Here is a 20,172-nt window from a genome sequence, read left to right as displayed (position 1 = left end):
AAAGGAGGTATGAATAATGCCTTCAGAGTTCAGGTGCCAAAGCCAGTGGTACGAGATGTAATTCCCGACTCAAAAAGCAGAAGCTTTACAGAGTGATAGTCAGTGTGATACGGACACGAAGAGCGGCATGATAACTGGTAAACCCTCTGCACATCGTGACAGGATTTATACTTCGCATGATCTGCTTTGGTACCTGTATATTGTTGGCATTATTCATTCCTCTTCTGTTAAGTTTCAGATTCTGATGTGCCATTTATGTACATAATTTGAAGTCTATACACAAGCTGACATTGAGATTATTTGGACTCCGTATTCCTGTGGTTCTATTATTCCCCATTTCGATTGACTCTTAGTCTTGAAGAAGTTTCTGTGGCAATAAGGAACGAAACGTGTTGGTTGTTTGCCATCTCTTAATGGTTTCATGAATAAAAGAAGAATTTTGGAATATATCTGTTCACTTGGATTTATTATTTTTCTTATTGAGTGCACCTTCTTATTCGTGAATCTCCTTAATCTCTCGGACATGATCCAGATCTCAGAGGGAACTGCAAAAGCGCTGCAGCGGTGGCTAATGAACCGCAATTGGGTCGGTGGCAGATCCCTTTCCCGTCCTCAACCAGAGCTAACTGTAGTGACTGATTTATCACTCCTGGGCTGGGGCAGCCATGAGGAAGCGGTGGAGATCAAAGGACTCTGATGTAAGTCCAGGTTCCGCCGGAGACCAAGCTACTGGAGCTTCGGGAGAACTGGTTGGCATTAACACCACCGACACGTGGTACTGCTACAAACAAGGTGGAGTAGGGTTGTGGACCCTCTGTCTGGAGGCTTTGCACCTCTGAACATGGCTGGAACACCAGCGCATTTCCCTAGTGGTTCAACACCTGGCTGGCTCTCCAAACGTCAGATCGGACAAACTCATGTCGTCAGTGCCTAGCGGAACACAAATGGTGTCTCTTTCAAAAGGGGGAAAACCTTGGTTAGCTCTGTTTACCTCTGCCAAGAACACACAACAGCAGTTTTGCACACTGATGTTTCCAAGGCACCTCTAGCACTGAGATGCTTTTCGTCTTGATTGGAGCTCCGGCCAGCTGTATACCTTTTCTCCAATACCACTCCTTCCCAGAGTTCTCAAGAAAATTAAAAATGACCAGTCTTAAGTAATTTTTGTAGTTCGGATTAGGCACGGAGAGTCTGGTATCTAGAGCAGTTGAGCCATGTGCATTGGTGTTCCGATCAGGTTGCCTCTCTGGGAGGATCTTCTGTCACAACAACAGGGCAACAACAGGGCAGGATCCTGCACACAAACCTGAAAACTCATCACCTTCATGCGTGGAGATTGAGCGGTGACTGCTGACCGCTTTTGACCTTCCCCCCCAAGTCTGCAATGTTATCCTGGCAGCCATGCGTCCCTCCACCTAGATTGTATGTACTGGCTGTTAAAGTAAGTTTGTGGCATTGAGTGCAAGTAAGCATGTTGACCCTATATCTACACCCCTTTCCCAGATTATTGTATTTATTTTTTCCTTAGCCCTACAGGGCTCTGCTCTGGGGACATTAAAACGTTACCTTTCTGCAATTTTGTGGTTGACAGATCAGCTATCCCTTTTGAAAATCCCCTATTGTATATAGGTTCCTAAAAGGTCTCCAACATCCCTCCAGCGCCTTTTATTATGCCCCATTGGAACCTAACTCTGGTTCTAACTTTTCTGATGTATGCTCCCCCTTGGAGCCTCTCCACAACTGCCCACCACTCAGACTTCTCACCATCAAAATCAAGCGAAAACACCTGTGCAGAGGGTCACCGAGCTACAGGCACTCTCTGCGCATCATTCATGCCGCACTTTCTACCCTGACAAACTGGTTCTTTGAACTAGGGCATCTTTCTTACCGAAAGTGGTTAGCCCTTTCCATGGAAGCCAATCCATCACTCTGCCTACCTTTTACTCTCTGTGTCATCTTTCTAAAGAAGAGGAGACTTTGACTGGACCCAAAAAGAGCATTGTCATTCTACCTTGATCACCCTTGTGAGTTTCTGGTAGTTGATCAACTCTTCGTAAGATATGTCAGACCCAAGAAAGAAAAGGTGGTGCAGAAGCAGACCCTCTTGCGATGGATACTTCTCTGCATTAAAATCGGTTAATCACTGGCCAAAAAGCAACCCCCGGAGTGTTTGCACGCCCATTATACCAGAGCTAAAGCTGCGACCACTCCATTACATCTTGGAGTTCCTGTCCAGGATATCTGTCAGGCAGCAGCTACGGCTACTTTGCACATATTTACGAAGCACTACTGCCTAGAGAGCAGTCTTGCCAGACCAGACTATTTTGCCCATTCAGTCCTACAGGACTTCTTAGTATAATGCGTGTTACAGCCCTGCCTTCGGGGAGGTATTGCTTGGGTATCTATTCTAATGTAAGGAATCTGTGGCTAAAAGTCTCTACCAAGGGTAAGTAACTTGTTCATCTGATAATGCCTTATCTTGTATCTAGCCGACGATTCCTTACTGACCCACCCATCTTCGCTGCTCTGCAATCGGATTATCGAGTTAAAGACCATAAATTCCCACACCAGTGGTCACTGTTCCTTGTGGCTCTGCGCTTCTGGTGTGGAGAGTCGAGAAAGAAACTGATGTGGTGCGCTGGGGTGGCACCTATATAGGCACCATGTACATCCCTTCTGGCATGGATGACGCCACACAGAGCCAAATGACCCCACCTTCCTGCAGCAAAAGTTTCCAGATCCAGTCGGACGCCTGGAGAACATTCTAAGGTAAGGAATCTGTGGCTAAATAGTCTCTAGCTAATAATGCGCTACTGAAGTTAAGTTGCTTGTTCAGCAATACAAATATAATCAAACAGACACCTTTGTAACATTGTGGATGCAAAAATGAAAAGATAAGCGCACCTCCAGTGCAACTGAAAGTACATCATATGTGTGTGCGAGAACATACCATGATCTGATTGTTAAGCATTCAATAAGCAATATTGTCTGATGGTTATTGTTTTGGATTAATTACATATATCTATACCAGCTTACCCAAGATAATTTATATCTGCGATCTGAATGGTCTGCTACCAGCAATTACTTCAGTTGTCACCGATCTGTAACTAATCATACAAAATAGAGATAGCCATCATCATACACCTAATAAGATCAGTGAACAAGACAAACAATAGCACATTAGTTAATTTTTAATCATCACATACTTGCAACTTGTTAAAGTAATTGTTTCATTTAGTTGTTCAATACATTCAATCGAGGCCACAAAATAAGGACAATAAAGAGTATTAAATAATGTATTTGGCAAACATATTTTTGATGATTGCATAACAAGTGATATGCCTTATTTGACAGGAGATAATCACATTGAGGAGTTATTATTATCATGATGTCTGCACTCGGCATATGCTGGTCTCAGGTCATTAAATAAATGATGTGCATTGGATGATAAATCTCCTTGTATTGAGGTAAAATGTAGAGATCCATGAATCATAAAATTACATTATAATTTGGAAGGCTTACCGGTCATAAAGCCAAAACTTTGTTCTGCATTTAAAAATAAGCCTGAGTTTGTACCCCTTTAAATGAGGCTGACAAACTTTGTAAACAGCCAAAACCTGCTACATGGTCTCATGGGGGCAACCAACAATAACTCATTTTAACAAGGCTCGAACCCGACCCTCGACGTAGGGGGTGTGGAGCACTTCTATGTTACTTTACTCTTCCAGGATGGTGTCTAATAAAGCAATGTGAAGTTGAGTGTGCCTCAAAATAACACAGAACAATAAGAAGTTCTACCATTTTTTTTACCCAACATCAAACGATTGAGAAACGGCCTTTACGCAATTCAGATGTCAAAAGAGCCCTTATGTATTACATCGAAAAGCTCTCTTACAACTCTGTTACAATACAAAAGGTCATTTGCATCTCAAAACGTTACAAAGAATCTATACAGTCCATCATATTCTCCATTCTCTTCTGCGTTAGATAAAAATACAGAGCGTCTTTGTGGCTTCTTAAGTAATGCTACTGGAACAAAGGGTTCCCTTCAGATTTTCTCAATTCAGATATGTCTTCACAGACACAGCTGCTGTGTTTTGTTGCCAGTGCTCCATCACACCCTTCATGGTTTCTTTTCTCAACCTCTCTCATCAGTTCTTCTTACATGCAGACAACACATTTCGCAATTCAAGTCACATTTTCGTGCTTTTTTGGAAATTCATTCTTCCAAATGCTTATGAATGTAATCATATTTTGCCACATTGCACATCTCTTCTATTCAGGGCTTCCTCTGGCAAAATGTCAAATCATTTTCGATATGTAATTGTGAAATCTGGTGGGTCAACCAGTTTCTTAGACAACATTTTGTTATCATTCAGTTTCATTCTAGTTGTTGTGAATTTTTTCACAACAACGTTTAAATAATCTGTCAATTGCGGTGCCCTAGGAAAGGGTCCATGGGTCTAATGAAAGCTAGAAAAGGGGGGTGGGGCCGAAAACTGTTTGGGAACTAAAAGCCATAATTAAGGATGCTGTCCGCACCCTCTGTACCACTTCCACTCCAGCTGCTGCACTAATAACAGCTTGGCTGGGTTTCTCGGGCATTTACTTAAACATCACATTCCAGCCTTCATCCAAGTGCCTGGGGTATTTAAATGCCTCTTCCATATACCCTCTTTATGTCTCACTCAGTGGCGTCACTAGGGGGGTGCGGTGGGTGCGGACCGCACCGGGTGACACCAACACCTGGGGTGACACCAATCTGCACTGCAGCCTCGCTGCCTCGCCTCTGCTCTCACCTTTACTGTCGCTCCCTGTGCAAGCTTGTTCCTCATGCTGTTCACACTCGCCAGCGTTTCGCAGGAGATCTGCAATGCTTGACTGCAATTTTCTTTGCTTACAAGGCAACTCTATAGCAGCCTAGCTCATCTGAGGGTGCATGGTTTGCAAGACAGAGAGAGAGGGAGCTAGAGGGAATAAGAGAGAGGGAGCTAGAGGGAGCAAGACAGAGAGAGAGGGAGCTAGAGGGAGTAAGACAGAGAGAGGGAGCTAGAGAGAGCAAGACAGAGAGAGAGGGAGCTAGAGGGAGTATGACAGAGAGAGGGAGCTAGAGAGAGTAAGACGCAGGGAGAGGGAGATAAAGGGAGTAAGATAGAGAGAGAGAGAGGGAGTAAGACAGAGAGAGAGAGAGCTAGAGTGAGAAAGACAGAGAGAGAGGGAGCTAGAGTGAGAAAGACAGAGAGAGCTAGAGGGAGTAAGACAGCGAGAGGGAGACAGAGGTAGCTAGAGGAAGTAAGACAGAGAGAGAGGGAGCAAGACAGAGAGAGGGAGCTAGAGGGAGTAAGCTAGAGAGAGAGGTAGCTAGAGGGAGCGAGACAAAGAGAGAGGGAGCTAGAGGGAATAAGAGAGAGGGAGCTAGAGGGAGCAAGACAGAGAGAGGGAGCTAGAGGGAGTAAGCTAGAGAGAGAGGTAGCTAGAGGGAGCGAGACAAAGAGAGAGGGAGCTAGAGGGAATAAGAGAGAGGGAGCTAGAGGGAGCAAGACAGAGAGAGAGGGTGCTAGAGGGAGTAAGACAGAGAGAGAGGGAGCTAGAGGGAGTAAGACAGAGAGAGAGGGAGACAGAGGGAGTAAGAGAGAGAGAGGGAGCTAGACAGAGAGAGAGGGAGCTAGAGGGATTAAGACAGAGAGAGAAAGGGAGCTAGACAGAGAGAGAGGGAGCTAGAGGGAGTAAGACAGAGAGAGGGGGAGCTAGAGGGAGCTAGACAGAGAGAGGGAGCTAGAGGGAGTAAGACAGAGAGAGAGGGAGCTAGACAGAGAGGGAGCTAGCGGGAGTAAGACAGAGAGAGGGGGAGCTAGAGGGAGCTAGACAGAGAGGGAACTAGAGGGAGTAAGATAGAGAGAGAGGGAGCTAGAGGGAAGAAGATATAGAGAGAAGGAGATAGAGGGAAGAAGACAGAGAGAGAGGGAGCTAGAGGGAGTACGACAGAGAGAGAGGGAGCTAGAGGGAGTAAGACAGAGAGAGGGAGCTAGAGGGAGTAAGACAGAGAGAGAGGGAGATAGAGGGAGTAAGACAGAGAGAGATGGAGACAGAGGGAGCTGGAGGGAGCTAGACAGAGAGGGAGCTAGAGGGAGTAAGACAGAGAGAGAGGGAACTAGAGAGAGTAAGACAGAGAGAGAGGGAGACAGAGGGAGCTAGAGGGAGTACGCCAGCGAGAGAGGGAGCTAGACAGAGAGAGGGAGCTAGAGCAAGCAAGACAGAGAGAGAGGGAGGGAGCTAGAGGGAGTAAGAGAGGGAGAGGGAGCTAGAGGGAGCAAGACAGATAAAGGGAGCTAGAGGGACTAAGACGGAGAGAGAGGGAGCTAGAGGGAGTAAGACAGAGAGAGAGGGAGCTAGACGGAGCAAGACAGAGAGAGAGGGAGCTAGAGGGAGCAAGACAGAGAGGGAGCTAGAGGGAGTAAGAGAGAGGGAGCTAGAGGGAGTAAGACAGAGAGAGAGGGAGCTAGAGGGAGTAAGACAGAGAGAGAGGGAGCTAGAGGGAGTAAGACAGAGAGAGAGGGAGCTAGAGGGAGTAAGACAGAGAGAGAGGGAGCTAGAGTGAGAAAGACAGAGAGAGAGGGAGCTAGAGGGAGTAAGACAGAGAGGGAGACAGAGGGAGTAAGACAGGGAGAGAGGGAGGGAGCTAGACAGAGAGGGGGAGCTAGAGGGATTAACATAGAGAGAGAGGGAGCTAGAGGGAGCAAGACAGAGTGAGAGGGAGTAAGAGAGAGAGAGAGGAGCTAGAGGGAGCTAGACAGAGAGAGGGAGCTAGAGGGAGTAAGACAGAGAGAGAGGGAGCTAGAGGGAGTAAGACAGAGAGAGAGGGAGCTAGAGGGAGTAAGACAGAGAGGGGGAGACAGGGGGAGCTAGACGGAGCAAGACAGAGAGAGAGGGAGCTAGACAGAGAGAGGGAGCTAGAGGGAGTAAGACAGAGAGAGTGAGCTAGAGGGCGCTAGACAGAGAGAGGGAGTAAGAGAGAGAGAGGGAGCTAGAGGGAGCAAGACAGAGTGGGAGGGAGCTATAGGGAGTAAGACAGAGAGAAAGAGAGCTAGAGGGAGCAAGACAGAGAGAGAGGGGGCTCGAGGGAGTAAGAGAGAGAGAGGGAGCTAGAGGGAGTAAGAGAGGGGCTAGAGGGAGTAAGACAGAGAGAGAGGAAGCTAGAGGGAGTAAGAGAGAGAGAGGGAGCTAGAGGGAGCAAGACAGAGAGAGAGAGAGGGAGCTAGAGGGAGTAAAACAGAGAGAGGGAGCTAGAGGGAGCAAGATAGAGAGAGAGAGGGAGCTAGAGGGAGTAAGAGAGAGAGGGGGAGCTAGAGGGAGTAAGAGAGAGAGCGGGAGCTAGAGGGAGTAAGAGAGAGAGAGCGGGAGCTAGAGGGAGTAAGAGAGAGAGAGGGAGCTAGAGGGAGTAAGACAGAGACAGAGGGAGCTAGAAGGAGTAAGAGAGGGAGCTAGAGGGAGCAAGACAGAGAGAGGGAGCTAGAGGGAGTAAGACAGAGGAGGAGGGAGCTAGAGGGAGTAAGACAGAGAGAGAGGGAGCTAGAGGGAGTAAGACAGAGAGAGAGGGAACCAGAGGGAGCTAGAGGGAGTAAGACAGAGAGAGGGAGCTAGAGGGAGCTAGACAGAGAGAGGGAGCTAGAGGGAGTAAGACAGTACCTAGCGCCGTACATTTCCGACAGAGGTGGTCCATGCGGTAAGTCGTGAGGGGGGTGACACCATGAGTTACCCGCACCGGGTGACACCAACCCCAGTGACGCCACTGGTCTCACTTCCAGATTTTGAGAGGCTATCTTTGTCTCTTTTCATGCAACCCATTGTGCAGACCTGCACCATTTGAGCAGATTTCCACTCAGCTGATTCTAATTTATCTTTTTTTGGAGAGATTTGGCATCAGAAGGGAACCACAACTCCACTTGAGGTCTCACAGAGGATTTAGACAAAAACTTTGCAAATAACTTACTAGTCTGGCAGTATAAAAGCTTAACAAACAACACTAAAAACAGACCATGCATGCTGGATTTCAATTACGGGCCAAGAAGAGCAGCGTCTCTCCATATGATTCCTCTACTATCATTTGCTGGTTTAGTCGACCCAGTGCAGCAGGTGACACAATGCAAAATTCAATTCTGTGAAAATTATTTCGTTTTGGTATCCAGGAAAAGATGTTTCTAAAAGTAATGCTAGTTTAGTACTAGATACATCTCTTTGCAAAATAAAGCACCACTGTCCAGATTAAACCATCCAGCCGAGGATAATGTTTTTTTTAAGCCAAAAGATAAACGTGCATTTTAGGTAGACAATAGTCAGTAGGCATTGGAGGAGATGTCCTGGAAAATGGCTGTGCTTTTCTTCAGGAATGGGTATTTCTACTTACTATGGGTCATGACTGTCCAAAGAGATTAGTCTATCACAGTGATCAAGTCAGCTGCTTAAGATGGCAAGGCTTGTTTCACGCCGTACACTGGTCAAGGATCTACAGGCAGATTTGATTTCTGTTATCTTGTGTTTGGGATGGAGCTTCAGATTTTAATATTTTGGATTTGGAAGTGTTAGAAATCAACCCACACAAGCATGGATTGTGTTTCAATATGTCCGGATTGGTCAGTTTTTGGTAGGTACTGAAAATGCAATTAATTTTATTAAGGGGGCGTTGATGAATTTGCCAAGATAGACTTTTTTGTTCTTATGTTTGCTTGCCCCTTCTGCTCCAAGAAATTTTGTGCGCATCATACAGAGATTTGTGCATTTGACGTTCTTGACACTCTGCGTTTGAACCATGTGTTTGTTAGTCACTTTGATGCCTTGTTTGGATTCCATCAGTTTTTTGTGTTGCCGCATTATTTTATTTAAAAATAAATGATTATATAATATTTTTTGCATAAAAAACAAACAGGTTCTGGGTCATTGCTTTGCTGGTATGATCCCAGCCTATTTCTAACTTTTGTTGAATTTTGCTTTGTTAAGATCTTTGAAAATTGTAAATGTTTTTTGGTTTTTGCTTGATTCTTTTATGTGGTTCTGTGTGATGTCATAATTTCAAGAGGAATCTATATGAGTGGTCTGCCGAAATCTGCAGTTGGTTCTCAATATTAGCCCGTAGAACCAATCAATTGGGAGAGGGGTTGGCCTAACGGCTAAGGCGCTCGACCTCGGAAACTTGGTTCGAGTCTCGGTAACGACGCAAAAAAACCCTGTGATTCTGGGCAAATCATTTAATCTCCCCGTGCCTAAAAATGAAAGTTTCCTCATGTAACGTAACTGGTGCTATGTAAAGCGCTCTGATAACTGATTCGGTTCGGTTCTAGTTCGCGCTATATAAAACTCTGCAAAAAAAAAAAAAAAGGCAAGCTTTTGGGAAAACTAAAAAACATTTTGTAGCTTTTGGTAAGCCTCCTTTAGGGAAACCTATATCCAAGCTGGGCCTTGCTGGGTGGATTAAGTGCATCTGTGTCCTTTATGCCAAAGGCAAATATACACTACTAGCTGTGCTCAGATCACATTCCACTTGCAAAAAGGAAGCTATTATAATTTTTCTTGACCATATCCCAATGGCAGACATTTGTAGAACTGCAATATGGTCCAGCATTCACACTTTCACCAAACACTATTGCGTGGACATTCAGGCCCGCAAAGAAGAACATGTCAGGCAAGCTGTTCGTAAATCTTTGTATGGGATGTCTTCTACTATTGCTCGTAAGCCACCACTTAAGAAAAAATGCCACTAGTTTTTAGTCTATGCAGAGCATCTGATCTATATCAGCTCATGCTGCAAACAAAAAGAATATCTATCTGTAAGAATTAGTCAGATGCTTATAGTGACGTAGTTGAACTTGTGCCCTCCCAACCTCCCCATAAGTGTGCTCTTATTAGGCATGTGAAAATTCATAAAATGTGTATTTATTTAATTTTGTAATTGTTCATCGGTATACATAGACTGCACCTCAGATTGTGTTTATCCATACGGATGAGAGTAAGTCTAGTAATGCTAAGCAAGACAGTGTATGTTGTGGTGCACTGTGGGTTTTAGGGAAGGTATGATCAGTTATACGTCAGCTCGAAAAAGAAACTTTTACTTCAAAGAAAAAGTACTTGGAATGTCTGCACCCAACCCTAGATGGCAAGTGTGTGTAAAGCTTGGGAATCTACACCCCTTTTAAAGTGAAAACCAATTCTTACCGGTAAGTACATTTTACCTTATAGAATTGTTCACAATGTAAAGACAGAAAAGATAAATTCCCATATAATTATTAAATAATCTTCAGGTTGATAAACTGTTTTGCATTAATTAAACATTTTTTTCTTTTCAGTTAAAATCTGGAAGAGAATGCTTGAGAAGGATTATGACCCATACTCAATGTATTTAGATAGAGCGCCAACTTCAGAAATGCTTAACCTGCATTTATGACACGAAACCATCATTAATTGTGGCGGAATTGCAAATGTGAATAAAGACTGTTTTCATTTTTCTTTAATTTGTTGTAAAATAAATATTGATTTTGACTACTGTATATAACTGTTTTGTCCAGAATGTACAAACTTTTGCAAAATTGTCTATTAAATAGATTTATCAATATGCAATTTGTATTCATTGAACTGTCCATAATTCTGCATAATATAGCTGAATGCCACAAAACATTTTATTTTTGTGTTATATTTCTACCACAAGTTTGGTTTATATAAATAAATGCAGAAGTTGCCTAGAATGATAATGAATAATTTATTAGCTTGTTGTACGTGGGCATCAAAAACAAGGCCAAAATTATTTTGTTCCAAGTATTTACAGTCACCGTACCCCCAACATGTGGCATATTTGAGTAGGTAAACTTACATTCCCATAATAAAGCCTACAATATATTTTCCCTTTCAGACTCCGATATGCATGTAGTAATTTCTGTATGACTTGCAAGAATTATTTGAAGAGGAATTGGATGTCATGCTGAAGTGATATCAGTTAGTTTCAGAGAGGAAGATGCTTCAATCAATCAATCAATCAATCATGGGTTTGTTGAGCGCGACTACTCCCCCGTAAGGGTCTCAAGGCGCTGACGATAGGGGGGAGCGGAGCCATGTAGATGTTGAACAATGTGGGGCTGAGGGAGGATGCTTGAGGGACTACCCGGTGGTCGTTGTGGGGTCTGAGAGGAAGGGTGGGAATCTGACTCGCTGCTTTCTGCCGGAGAGGAATGAGCGGATCAAGTCAAGGGCCTTGTCCCAGATTCCTGCGTCGGGAAGTCTGTGTGTTAGGGTGTGGTGAGAGACTGTGTCAAAAGCCGCTGAAAGGTCAAGGAGGATGAGGGCTACTGTCTCACATATGTCCTGGAGGGACCGGATGTTGTCTGTTGATGCTAGGAGGGTGGTTTTCATGCTGTGGTTCTTTCTTTCTGAAGCTGGATTGGGAGGAGTCCAGGATGTTGTGCTCTTCGATGAAGGTTTCGAGTTGGCAGTTGATGGCTTTCTCGATGACTTTCGCTGGGAACGGGAGCAGGGAGATGGGTCTGTAGTTTTGAGGTTGGTGTGGTCCGCTGATGGTTTCTTCAGGATGGGGTTGATTTCAGCGTGCTTCCAGTCGTAGAGGAAGGAGGCATTTTCGAGGGAGCAGTTGATGGTCTGTTGTGTTGGCTATCTTCGTCGAAATTGCTTAAAAGAGCAATCTGAAAGAGACTGTTAGTTATAGATTCCTTACCTTAGAATTACCCCCAGGTGTCAGACTACTTCCAGAAACTTTTTTCATAGCAGTACCCCTGCGCATCGGTAGGTGGCGTCGGTCGACTCCGTGTTTGTCGTTGTGATTGCCAGGATGACGTCACAGTGTCTACTTAGACGCCTCCCCTGCACGCTGATGTCTGTTCTTTCTTTTTCCGCGCCAACCAGTGCAGATCCAGAGAGAACAGTACCTCTAGTCACTTTTTTACTAACAATTTTTTTACTTTTGTTGACTTCTTTTCGAGTCGTTTTGACTCCTGGTGAACAGGGATGTCACATCGGTGGACCGACTTCAAGCCGTGTGGCTCCTGCCACAAGCTGATATTGGAAACGGACCCACATCTTGTGTGCCTCTGGTGTCTGGAGCGCGACCATGACCCAAAGTCGTGCTCCGACTGTCGAGCCATGGCCCTGAAGTTTTCGCGGGAGTGTCACCGAAAGCTTCTGGTGGCCTGGCAGTCGGCTCCACGCCTCTCGAGGTCCTGGTCGAGAGGGAGGTCGCAGGACTGGTTGCGGAATCATCACCACCGCTCATCGTTGAAGTCTTTGTCTTCGGGTAAGTCGAAGCACAAGAAGAAGTCTAAGAAGCACTGTCACTTTTCACCTTCCCCGTTCGTCGGCCAACGCGGGATGCGGACGGTAGTTGTCCTCCGGCTCCGCCCGTGGAGCCTGTTGGGTCAGCTCCCAGCCTCCCTCCCTTCCCTCGAGCCGGAGTGACCCTTGCCCAACTCCGTACGTACTACGAAGCCGTCCACTCTATTTTTGGGCAGCCCGACTCCGCCGGTGCGTCTTCGGGCCCCGGGGACTTGGCTGGGGGTTCTAGGCCTTCAGAGTTGGCTGCGAAGCAGGGCCCCCAGGGATCCAGGCCTGGATCTGGATCGGCGCCGGTCGATCTAATTACACCTCCCCCGATGCCGATTCCACGGACAACACCTCCGACGCCGGTTGTGAGCCTGGCCGGCGTCGACCCCGGCTACCCCTCGACATGGACACGATCGATGCTGGTACCAGCGCAAAGCGGTACTTTTGTACCACTGTTCTATCCTGGTGTTACTTATCACCCAGAGTGGCAGCTAGAAGAGGGCGAGGAGGACTGGGAGGGGTCTGTTGACTGTCTAGCAGACCAGTTGGAAGAACCGGACTGGAGAGAGGATCTGGGTGACATCAATGGTCTGGATACTTCTCCAGACCTTGGTATGCTTTCTCCCCCTACCGTGGCTACAAAGGAGGGAGCCTCTTACACAGTGGTGTTGCGTAGGGCGGCTGAGGCCTTGGGCCTCAAGCTTCCTACAGTGGTGGTAAGGACCAACCTCCTGACCTAGTTGCTTCAACCAGCAGCGGCCTCTTCGGAGCCCCTGCTGACATTTAATGAGGCCTCAGGGACATCTTTCTGGGCGCCTGATCCAAGCCCAGCACAGGGGCTCCTGTGGATAGGATGATTGCCCGACGCCACTGCCCGGGCGACCCCACTTTTCTCTCCCAACACCCTATCCTGAGAGCTTGGTAGTCCAAGTATCTACGTCCAAAGGCGCGTTCCCTATTTCTCCCCCAGAGAGGGAATCCAAGAAGCTTAATCATCTTAGGTGACCCTTGACCCTGCTTGCAGGTCAGGCCGCTCCTTACACCGCACAGCACCACCCGTGTGCCCATGCCTCCCGCCGCTGCGAGTTCGCCACTGCTGTGAGTCTGCTCCCCCCCCGTCAGCCTTGTAATTGTGCACCTGATTCTGTATTGTTACCCCCTGATTCTGGATTGTTACCCCTTGATTCTGTATTGTGCCCCTTGATCCGGTATTGTGCCTTCTTTTCTTTTCTGTATCTGTGCCCTTACTTGTGTTGTTTACTGCTCTCAGCTGTTTTTCAGCTGTTTTTAGCCTCTGCTGCCCGCTTGTCTGCTCGTAGTCCACCCGTTCCAGCCGCTGCCTCCCCTGCGGACCCGCCCCACTGTGTCCCTCGTTCGGCGCCCGGCTCCCAGCTGCTCCTCCCTCCCACCTCCCCTTATATGGCGGCCACTGCGCGGTGAAAGGAGCGACCCTTGACCCTGCTTGCAGGTCAGGCCGCTCCTCACGCCGCACAGCACCACCCGTGTGCCCGTGCCTCCCGCTGCGAGATCGCCACTGCTGTGAGTCTGCTCCCCCCGTGTCGGCCTTTTAATTGTGCCCTTGATTCTGTATTGTTACCCCTTGATTCTCTATTGTGCCCCTTGATCCAGTATTGTGCCTCCTTTTCTGTATCTGTGCCCTTACTTGTGTTGTTTACTGCTCTCATTAAAAGTAATGCGGTAACCCAGTAACCCTCAGAATCTGGGTAAGGGATTTAAATAGCAAAATTGGTTCTGTTGGGAACACAATTGAATTGAAAGACGTATTGAATACATAAAAGGAAACAGTATATCCAGTGAAGGATATATCAGAAAACAAACACTGACCACAATGGAAGAAAAGGTAAATCTTTAGTATTTAGCCTTTTGGCGGATTAATTCAAAAATGCATTAGGAAAGCTGTCCAAAACAAACAATACACGGACTAGGAATACATTGAGTGAGTGAGTCGGGACTGGTGACTGAGTGTTCCAAATGATTAAACAAATACAGACCAAATCATACATATAGACAAAACAATACATCCAACATATCCACTGTAAATCACAATAGTCTCAGGAAGATAAAGTATTTCTTTCGTTCGTTAGGACTCTGTGCAGACGGATATATAGACAGAACATCAAGGTTTCGACTCAAGATGGACTGCGCTGATTTATGTGCATCTATAGCGGGTCTTCATCAGGACTGGAATGTGGTAGGACAGCCTCAATTCAAGTATGTGTATAATTTGGTAGTTCTTCAATTTAGGGGAGGAGATTGTCAGCCGACTAACTCCAGCAGCGTGAATTACGCAAATTCTTTAATCTTTCTTTTGATTCTTCAACACCAGCCGGTGGGAAGATCCTGGGGGGCAGAGCCGCCGTGGTAGGCGCTCGAGCGGCAAAACCGGGACGTCTTGGAAACCTGGATGAACCCCTCCTCAGCTCCTGACATCATCATACCCATCCCCGACGGCTACAAGATCGCCCGCAGGGACCACACCAATTAAACGGGAGGAGAAATCGCCATTCTCCACAGGAACACTCAGAATCTCGACCAGCACCGACGACATCCTCAGCACCGCTGAACACCTGCACTTCCAGATCCACACCGACCCCAACACCACCCTCAGAGGAACGCTCGTCTAGCTCCCGCGCCGCCTTCAGCCACACCACCGTACTCCATTAGACCGACCACCACTGCATCCATTTCACCTTCCGGAAACTCATCACGCACCACCGCACCCAACATATGCCTTGCCGCTGCTGGAACAAAGTCACCGAAGACCAGCTTACCACCACCCTGGCCCAGAACCCACCCACCGACCCTGACACCACCGCCCACAGCCTCAGACAGTGGATCGAAGTTTGCGCCAACACCATCGCCCCGATCAAGAAACCCTCAAACAGACACACCAGCAGGAAAGCCAGCTGGTTCACCGAGGACCTCAGGCCTCCAAGCAAGCCTGCTGAAAACGTTAGAAGAAATGGCACCGCGAACAGATATCGGACAGTTACACGGCCCTCAAGAATGCCACTCGCAGATACCACCACTTCATCAGAACAGTCAAGGGGACCTCCTTCAAAGAACGCCTAGACAACAACGCACACAACAGCAAAGAGCTCTTTAATATCGTGAAGGAACTCTCTAACCCCAACACCAACGACATCCCACCTTCGCAGGACCTGTGTGACTCCCTTGCCACCTTATTCCATCGCAAGATCACAGACATCCACGACCGCTTCATCATCTCGGCCACCCCAACAGCCACTGAGACCTCCATCCCCACGACCACCCTCAGTACTGACCCCTGCTCACCCAGACCAACACAAACGATGACGACATCATCAAGATCATGAACACCATTCACTCTGGCTCTCCATCAGACCCATGCCCTCACCACATCTTCAACAAAGCCAGCACGATCATCGCACCCCATCTCCGATAAACCATCAACATCTCCTTAGAGACAGCCACCTTCCCGGAGAGCTGGAAGCACGCTGAGATCAACGCCTTACTCAAGAAGCCCAAATCTGACCTGAAGGACCTCAAGACATTCCGACCCATCTCCCTGCTCCCGTTCCCGGCGAAGGTAATCGAGAAGACAGTCAACAAACAACTGACCCGCTACCTCGAGGAGAACAGCATCGTGGACCCATCCCAGTCCAGGTTCCAAAGCAACCACAGCACCAAAACCGCCCTCATTGCCGCCACTGATGACATCAGGGCCCTGCTGGACAACGGCGAGACCGCGGCCCTCATCCTCCTGGACATGTCAGCCGCCTTCGACACCGTCTGCCACCGCACCCTACGCACACGCCTCCACGACGCTGGGATCTGTGACAAGGCTCTGGACTGGACCACCTCCCTCCTCTCCGGCAGAACCCAGAGCGTCCGCCTCCCCCCCCTTCCGCTCCGAAGCCACCGAGATCATCTGCGGCGTACCCCAAGGCTCATCCCTCAGCCCGACTTTATTCAACATCTACATGGCACCACTCGCCCACATCGCCCGACTGCACAACCTCAGCACCATCTCCTACGCCGATGACACTCAGCTGATCCTCTCCCTCACCAAGGACCCTCTCACCGCCAAGACCAACCTCCACGAAGGAATAAAAGGCGTCGCCGAGTGGATGAAGAACAGCCACCTGAAACTCAACTCGGACAAGCCAGAAGTCCTCATCCTAGGCACCACCCCCTCTGCCTGGGACGACTCTTGGCCTACCAAACTGGGAACTGCACCAACACCCACCGACCACGCACGCAACCTGGGATTCATCCTCGACTCCACCCTCTCCATGTCGAAACAGGTCAACGCTGTCTCATTCTCCTGCTTCAACACCCTCCGTATGCTCCGCAAGATCTACAGGTGGATCCCCACCAAAACTAGAAGAACGGTCACCCAGGCCCTCATTAGCAGCAGGTTGGACTACGGAAACGCCCTCTAAGCTGGAACCCCGGCCATACTCCTGAAACGACTACAACGCATCCAAAACGCCTCCGCTCACCTGATCCTCGACATCCATCGCCTCAACCACATCACACCCCACCTGAGAGACCTGCACTGGCTTCCCGTCAAGAAGAGAATCACCTTCAAGCTCCTCACCCACGCACACAAGGCATTCCACAACACCGGACCAGCATACCTCAACACACGACTCACCTTCCACACCCCGAACCATCAGCTCCGCTCTGCTGACCTCACCCTAGCCACCATCCCGGATCCGAAGATCAACCTCCGGTGGCAGTTCTTTCTTCTACCTCGCCGCCAAGACCTGGAACACCCTCCCCATCCTCCTTCGGCAGACCCAGGACCTGCTCACCTTCAGAAGACTACTCAAGACCTTGCTCTTCGAGCAGTAACAGCAACCCCCCCCCCTCCCCCAGCGCCTTGAGACCCTCACGGGTAAGCAGTGCACTTTACAAAGTGATTGATTGATTAGGAAGAAAATGTTTTCTTCCGCCAGCTTGGGACTGCATTTGCTGAACATCGCATGTCACTCGGGCCGTTACACCCACTCTGTGTGGGATACGGTTGCACAGTTTGCCACAGTGCCCGGAGGAGGCCCGGGCTGTCCTCTCCTGTGCGGTCGCAGAAGGGAGAGATGCAGTGAAGTTCACCATACGATGTAGTCTGGACCCTGCCGACTCGCTAGGCAGGACGATTTCAACGTCGGTAGCCCTGAGACGCTATGCCTGGCTGAGGTCCACTGGCTTTTAGGGTGATGTCCAATCAACCCTTTTGGACATGCCCTTTGAGGGCCGAAGCCTGTTCGGCGACAAGGCAGACAGTGCACTCAAGTGCTTCAAGGATTCTGGAGCTAAGGCCAGATCCTTGGGCCTCGCTACCTTCTTCTGTCCTGCGCAGTCTGCTTGTCACCCCTTTCATGGCTACGGAAGGGGTGCCCCACAACGGTCCGCCCAGAGCCACAGACCTGCACAAGCTGCCCAGCCTCTGCGAGGCCAGGGACGTGGGACCCAGCGCTGTGGGTCTGGGTGTCACGGTTCGACTGAACTCCTCTGGATCAGAGTGATGCTTAAAGGGGTCCACCTCCTGACTTCCCCACACTCTGAATAGTGATTAACACACAGAGCATAGAGGTAATCAAGCGAGGGAAGGAAGGGAGGGGGCAGCAGTGGAAAGGACACCTGAAACGAGAAAATACAATGATTAGGCACACCCTAATATCCTAGCTACTCTCATTAGGTCTCGCTAGAATTTACACGCACCTAATTTGTTCAGTTCTGGAGATGGACCCTTCTTACGTCTCGAATAATAAGATGCTTTTTCTGTGCATGGATCAATGTCCTAGAATACCAAAACAGAGATTATAGACACCTTCATGGAACATGTTACACCCCAATCAACACATGCAAGCCACATACGTACCAAAACTAGCACTCCCCCTTACCTCAATTACGAACAGATCCCAACTCAATAACGGCTTGAGAAAGGAAGAAAGTCATGTGAGAATAATGGAAGTTCTGAATCCTCACAGCAAAAGTAAGAATGTTTGAATCATAGATCAAAAACAAGTCTTTGCTAATACTAGCTTAATCCATCTTTAAGAGTGACTCCACAGGAAAGGCAGTCTATAAAGTACAAGAGAATCAAAGAACAATTCTGTGGTTGCACATCCAGCCTGGACGAGTCGGCTTACCGGACCTAAGGAATCTTCCCCCTCGATGCGGAGATAGCAGAAGAAAAGAATCCGTAAAAAAGACACAAGCCTCGCCGGGCTCAGGAAAAGTCTGTTTCCTCGTAGCAGCCGCTAGCGGGACTAATCACAGACTCCTGCTCCGCCGAGCAGGGAAAAGGCCAGCACCACTGGCTCTCCCCAGACTTGGAAAATAACAAATTCCCCGCAGCAGCCGCTAGCGGGGCAATCGTTCGCGGACTCCTGCTCCGCCGAGCAGGAATTGGAGCCAGAACCCTCAGGCTCCGTGGGGGCTAGCTTCCCAGCCGGGAAACAAACGAAACATGGAACAAATCAGTTCCGAAACCAGAAAGGTGACACGACTCTCCACAGGCTCAGAGAAGTACTAGAATCACGTACAACGCGCTTCTGCGTCACGTGGCAACAATATAATCCGGTTCCTCCCAGAAAGCCTTCTGGGCATTGTAGTCCATTGTAAATCGAGGTAGGTGCCGATGTCAGTTCCTGACACTGGGGGTCAGCGTCGGGCCAGTCCACCAGTGCCCCCCCTGCAGCAGCCTCCAAACCTTCCTAGTCCGATCTTTCAGGGCCACCAGTGGGCAGCAGGATTCGCCATCGCCTCCCCCACTGGCACAACATCACGTTGGACAGGTGGTTTTGCAGATAGTCCGAAGGGGCTACTCCCTCCCCTTCGAGACTACCCCTTCCTCCATGCCACCACAATTCCATTGCATGTCAGAGGATCATCTGGCCCTTCTACATCAGGAATTTACGTCTCTCTTGGCTAAGGGAGCTATCGAGCGAGTCCCTGCCCCAGAAGTAGGTTGTGGTTGTTTCTCCCACTACTTTCTGGTTCCCAAGAAGGACAATGGCCTGCATCCTATCTTGGATCTCAGGGACGTCAACTGCTTCCTCCGGATGGAGAAGTTCAAAATGTTGACGTTAGCTCAGGTCTTGTCTGCCCTCGACCCTGGAGACTGAATGGTAGAGTTGGACTTGCAGGATGTCTATTTCCACATCCCCATCCTGCCAGCCCACACGCAATACCTACGGTTCATAGTACGCCACAATCATTTTCAGTGTACCGTGCTCCACTTTGGCCTTACCAGTGCCCCTTGGGTGTTCAAGAAAGTGATGGCGGTGGTCGCAGCTCATCTGCGCAGATCAGGGGTTCCAGTCTTCCCCTATCTCGACGACTGGCTGTTGAATGCGAGCTCGCCCCCGGCTGTCGTCTCCCACCTCCAGACTACAGCAGACCTCTTGCATTCGCTGGGGTTCACTATCAACGTGCTGAAGTCACACCGGATTCCCTCTCAGAAGCTCCTTTTCATCAGAGCGGTTCTGGATACAGCGCAGTTTTGGGCTTATCCTCCTGAACAGTGAGTCTGGGATATTCGGGTATGATTCCAATTTTCAGCCTCTATCCTGGGTTTCGGTGAGAATGACCTTGAGGCAAAAGAGCCTTATGGCCTCCTGCATCCTTCTGGTTGATCATGCTAGGTGGCATATGTGGGCTCTGCAGTGGGACCTGAAGTTCCAGTGGGGCACAGCATCAGGGGAATCTCTCTGATTGTGTCCAGATCTCGGAGGGCACTGCACTCCAATTGCAGTGGTGGCTAACGAACCAGGATAGGGTAAACGGCAGATCCCTCTACCTTCCCCATCCAGACTTCTCAGTGGTGATGGACGAGTCACTTCTGGG

General features: G+C 48.6%; 1 protein-coding gene across 2 annotated transcripts in view; it reads left to right on the top strand.

The window, feature by feature from the left end:
• Window positions 1-10,603, top strand: part of SECISBP2 (SECIS binding protein 2) — a 429,157-nt gene extending 418,554 nt beyond the window's left edge. For both annotated transcript variants that reach the window (XM_078675640.1, XM_078675639.1), the window contains exon 13: window positions 10,338-10,603. In XM_078675640.1, coding sequence (XP_078531766.1) covers window positions 10,338-10,435 — 98 coding nt within the window. In that variant the 3' untranslated portion in view covers window positions 10,436-10,603. The remainder of the gene's footprint in view (window positions 1-10,337) is intronic.
• The last annotated feature ends 9,569 nt before the right edge of the window (window positions 10,604-20,172 follow it).

The sequence above is a fragment of the Lissotriton helveticus genome, chromosome 2_1 (genome assembly GCF_964261635.1).
Source record: "Lissotriton helveticus chromosome 2_1, aLisHel1.1, whole genome shotgun sequence".
NCBI lineage: Eukaryota > Metazoa > Chordata > Amphibia > Caudata > Salamandridae > Lissotriton > Lissotriton helveticus.
The sequence above is the reverse complement of the archived record's forward strand: the minus strand, read 5'-3'. Positions and strand labels throughout refer to the sequence as shown.